The sequence below is a fragment of the Hyalella azteca genome, unplaced genomic scaffold, assembly GCF_000764305.2.
Source record: "Hyalella azteca isolate HAZT.00-mixed unplaced genomic scaffold, Hazt_2.0.2 contig15338, whole genome shotgun sequence".
Lineage (NCBI taxonomy): Eukaryota > Metazoa > Arthropoda > Malacostraca > Amphipoda > Hyalellidae > Hyalella > Hyalella azteca.
This window is the reverse complement of record NW_025945194.1, coordinates 8140-12222: the sequence shown is the minus strand read 5'-3', so window position 1 is coordinate 12222 and position 4083 is coordinate 8140. Positions and strand designations below refer to the sequence as shown.

General features: G+C 50.8%; 1 protein-coding gene across 1 annotated transcript in view; it reads left to right on the top strand.

Annotated features, from left to right (window-relative positions):
* The window catches only part of LOC108670832 (protein kinase C), a gene marked incomplete at its 3' end in the record, with an annotated part of 12884 nt that overhangs the window by 3298 nt on the left and 5503 nt on the right, over positions 1-4083 (top strand). Inside the window, 4 exon segments of the mRNA XM_047884372.1 lie at positions 2114-2227; positions 2527-2660; positions 3322-3457; positions 3866-3972. Of these exon segments, the coding sequence (XP_047740328.1) occupies positions 2114-2227; positions 2527-2660; positions 3322-3457; positions 3866-3972 (491 nt within the window).

The following is a 4083-nucleotide window of genomic DNA, read 5'->3' as shown; positions in this document are numbered from 1 at the left end:
GTTGGAGACAATGCAGAATAAATAATTTTGAAAATTTAAATTTTTTAATAAAAAAATTTAAAAATAAGGTTTTTTAATATATGGAAATAAAATTAGAAATTTATTGTACATTTGTAACATCAAAAACACTGTATTCTTTAGAAGTGTTGTCTTTGAAAAGTAATTTTTTAACATTATTATTTAGTGCCCTTTTCAGTACCCCCCTCTACTCTCTATGCAATGTTCCCCTCTAACCCCCCTATATTAACCCTTCTCTATCCCCCCCTCATAATAACCCCTCTCCCTCTCTAACCCCCCTCATAATAACCCCTCTCCCTCTTTAATCCCCCCCTATATTAACCTCTCCATTAAACCCCTCTCTAACCCCCACATTAACCCCTCTCTAACCCCCTATATCAACCCCTCTCTAACCCTCATAATAACCCCTCTCCCTCTCTAACCCCCCTCATAATAACCCCTCTCCCTCTTTAATCCCCTTAATATCAACCCCCACATTAACCCCCTTCCCCCCACAGAAGGGGGTCCGCGACGCCTCTAACTTCGACGCGGAGTTCACGAAGGAGGACCCCACCCTGACCCCCATCAACCCCGAGGTGGTCCGGGCCATCAACCAGCAGGAGTTCGTGGGGTTCTCCTACACCAACCCCGAGTATGGGGTCCAACCCCTGGCTTCGTAGGGGTCACAACCCCTAGCTTCGTAGGGGTCACAACCCCTGGCTTCGTAGGGGTCCCAACCCCTAGTATGGGGTCCAACCCCTAGCTTCGTAGGGGTCCCAACCCCTGGCTTCGTAGGGGTCCCAACCCCTAGCTTCGAAGGGGCACAACCCCTGGCTTCGTAGGGGTCCCAACCCCTAGTATGGGGTCCAACCCCTAGCTTCGTAGGGGTCCCAACCCCTGGCTTCGTAGGGGTCCCAACCCCTAGCTTCGAAGGGGCACAACCCCTGGCTTCGTAGGGGTCCAACCCCTAGCTTCGTAAGGGTCCAACCCCTAGCTTCGTAAGGGGTTATAACCCCTCCAAAAGGGGTCAAAAGCCCTCGCCGCTACCGCAAGACCACACGTGATGGTCTTAAGTCAGACCACATTTTAGTTTGTGGTACCACATCTACCACATGGTGTGTTGCCTGACGGGAAGGCGGTGGGTGGCGGTGGTGGCGGGTGGCGGTGGCGGGTGGCGGTGGCGGTGGTGGTTGGTGCATAGTTCAGTATTTCTTTCTCACATTGTTTTCTTTGTTCTTAGTATCCTTAGTATGTGTTTTGGCCGTGGCAGTCCCGGGCCAGCTGATGCCCTCAGTTGGGCCAGCTGATGCCCTCAGTTGGGCCAGCTGATGCCCTCAGTTGGACCAGCTGATGCCCTCAGTTGGACCAGCTGATGCCCTCAGTTGGGCCAGCTGATGCCCTCAGTTGGGTCATCGCTGTTCTCGTTATTCTTACGTTGTTCTCATTGTTCTTAGTATCCTTAAAATATGTTTTGGACGTATCAGTCCCAGGCCACGCTAAAGTCCTCAGTTGGGCAAGCTGATGCAGTGGTGCAGAGGCGAACGATCAGGAACTGTACCCAGGAACACGTCCAGTCTCTTGAAGGTCTCCAGGGTGAACTCCCCCTCTCTTAGATCATTTGGTAGGACGTTAAACAGCCTCGGCCCTGCCACGGAAAGTGGTCTTTCTCACAGGGATTGAAATCTGACTACAGATCTGTTACGTAGTGGGGGGATCCTTCTCTTGTGATGGTATTTTTCAGTCTTGAAGGTCTTGCTCTCAAAGTTTGGTGCCATTCCGGTTATCATTTTCCATGTGTACAGAATGACATACCTCTTCCGTCTCCTCTGCTGTGAGTACAGACCCAGGCGCTGTAACCTCTCCCAGTAGTTCAATTCTACCATCCATCTGATCCTGGTAGTGAAGGTTTGCTGGACCGCTTTAAATTGACACACTGTACCACCATGAGCGGGTTCCAAAGCTGGCAGCAGTACTCAAGCAGAGAGATCACAATGGCTCTGAAGAGTATGATCATACTGTCTTCACACTGTTATCACGCTGTTTTCCTTGTTTTCACGCTCTTCTCACACTGTTCTCACATTGTTCTCACAGTCCTTATTGTTCTCATTGTTCTCAGGTGTGCACGTGTGTGGTCCACAAACGCTGCCATGATCTTGTGGTCACGCGCTGTCCCGGCAACTTCAAGGAGAACAGGGACCACAAAGTGGACCCCAGACCCGGCACCACCAAGGTGAGGCAGGGACCACTTGGGCTTGTGGACCAACCCTGTCAAGGACCACAAAAAACAGTGATATGTATACAACATTTCAATGTAATACAAGATTTTATACAGAGATTAGATTATACAGGCTGTATTATTTTCTTATATATCGACACCTCCACCAGAAACCTCCACTCACCCTCCTCCCTCATGTAACCCCTAACCCCTTGTAAACCCTCCCCACAACCCCCCTCCTCCCCCACTTAAGCGTCCTCATTAACCCACCTCCTCCCCCATTAACCCCCCACTAACCCCCTATCTCCCCACAGGGTCAACAGCGGTTCCAGATCAACGTGCCGCACAGGTTCGCGGTGCACAACTACAAGCGCTTCACCTTCTGCGACCACTGCGGCAGCCTGCTGTACGGCCTCATCAAGCAGGGCCTGCAGTGTCAGGGTGAGGGGTGGGGTCTATAGCTGGCAGCAGTACACCAAGCAGCTGGGCGGGTGCCTGCTGTACGGCCTCATCAAGCAGGGCCTGCAGTGTCAGGGTGAGGGGTGGGGTCCATAGCTGGCAGCAGTACACCAAGCAGCTGGGCGGGTGCCTGCTGTACGGCCTCATCAAGCAGGGCCTGCAGTGTCAGGGTGAGGGGTGGGGTCCATAGCTGGCAGCAGTACACCAAGCAGCTGGGCGGGTGCCTGCTGTACGGCCTCATCAAGCAGGGCCTGCAGTGTCAGGGTGAGGGGTGGGGTCCATAGCTGGCAGCAGTACACCAAGCAGCTGGGCGGGTGCCTGCTGTACGGCCTCATCAAGCAGGGCCTGCAGTGTCAGGGTGAGGGGTGGGGTCCATAGCTGGCAGCAGTACACCAAGCAGCTGGGCGGGTGCCTGCTGTACGGCCTCATCAAGCAGGGCCTGCAGTGTCAGGGTGAGGGGTGGGGTCCATAGCTGGCAGCAGTACACCANAGGGGAGGTGGGGGATGGACAGATGCTGTCTCTTATACACATCTAGATGTGTATAAGAGACAGGCCGAGCTCATGGCTGCCATGGGCATACGACAGCCTGCCCAGGACTGGACCACACGGGTATGTGGGTGAGGTACTTGAGGTACGTGTGGTACGTGAGGTATGTGAGGTATGGTGAGTGGGGGCTTGATAGGGTAATGAGTGGGGTCCAAAGCTGGCAGCAGTACTCCAAGCAGCTGGCCGAGCTCATGGCCGCCATGGGCATACGGCAGCCTGCCCAGGACTGGACCACACGGGTATGTGGGTGTGGTACTTGAGGTACCGTGTGATACGTGTGGTGCGTGTGTGTGTGGTTATTGGGTAATTACATTCTATAATAAATATATGTATTTAATACTATTTATTAAATATAATATATAAATTTATGTAAATATAATATATTTGATATATTATATGAATTAATATTATTAATATATTACCTTTTTAAGATATTAATATATATTTCATAATATACTACTCTATATTATGTATATTACCCTATATTAAATAAATAAATATAAATATATATGAATTAATATTATATATTAATATATTGTAATATATAAATATATATTGAATAATATGCTCTATATTATGTACATTAAATAAATATATTTGATATATTCTTATATGAATTGATATAATATATATTAAATATATTGCAGACGGTCTCTACGCGCCCCCACGATGCCACGTCGACGACGGGGGGCGGCGTGGGGGGCGGGGGAGTGCCCTCTGAGGGGGGCGCTGACGCCTGCGCCTCAGTGGGGGAGTCTGGGGCCTCAGCGGAGGGCGGGGGCGGCGCCCCTGAGGCCACTGAGGCCGAGAAGATCCTCGAGATGAGGATAGAGGCCCAGAGGGTCATGGATGAGAAGATGGGGGT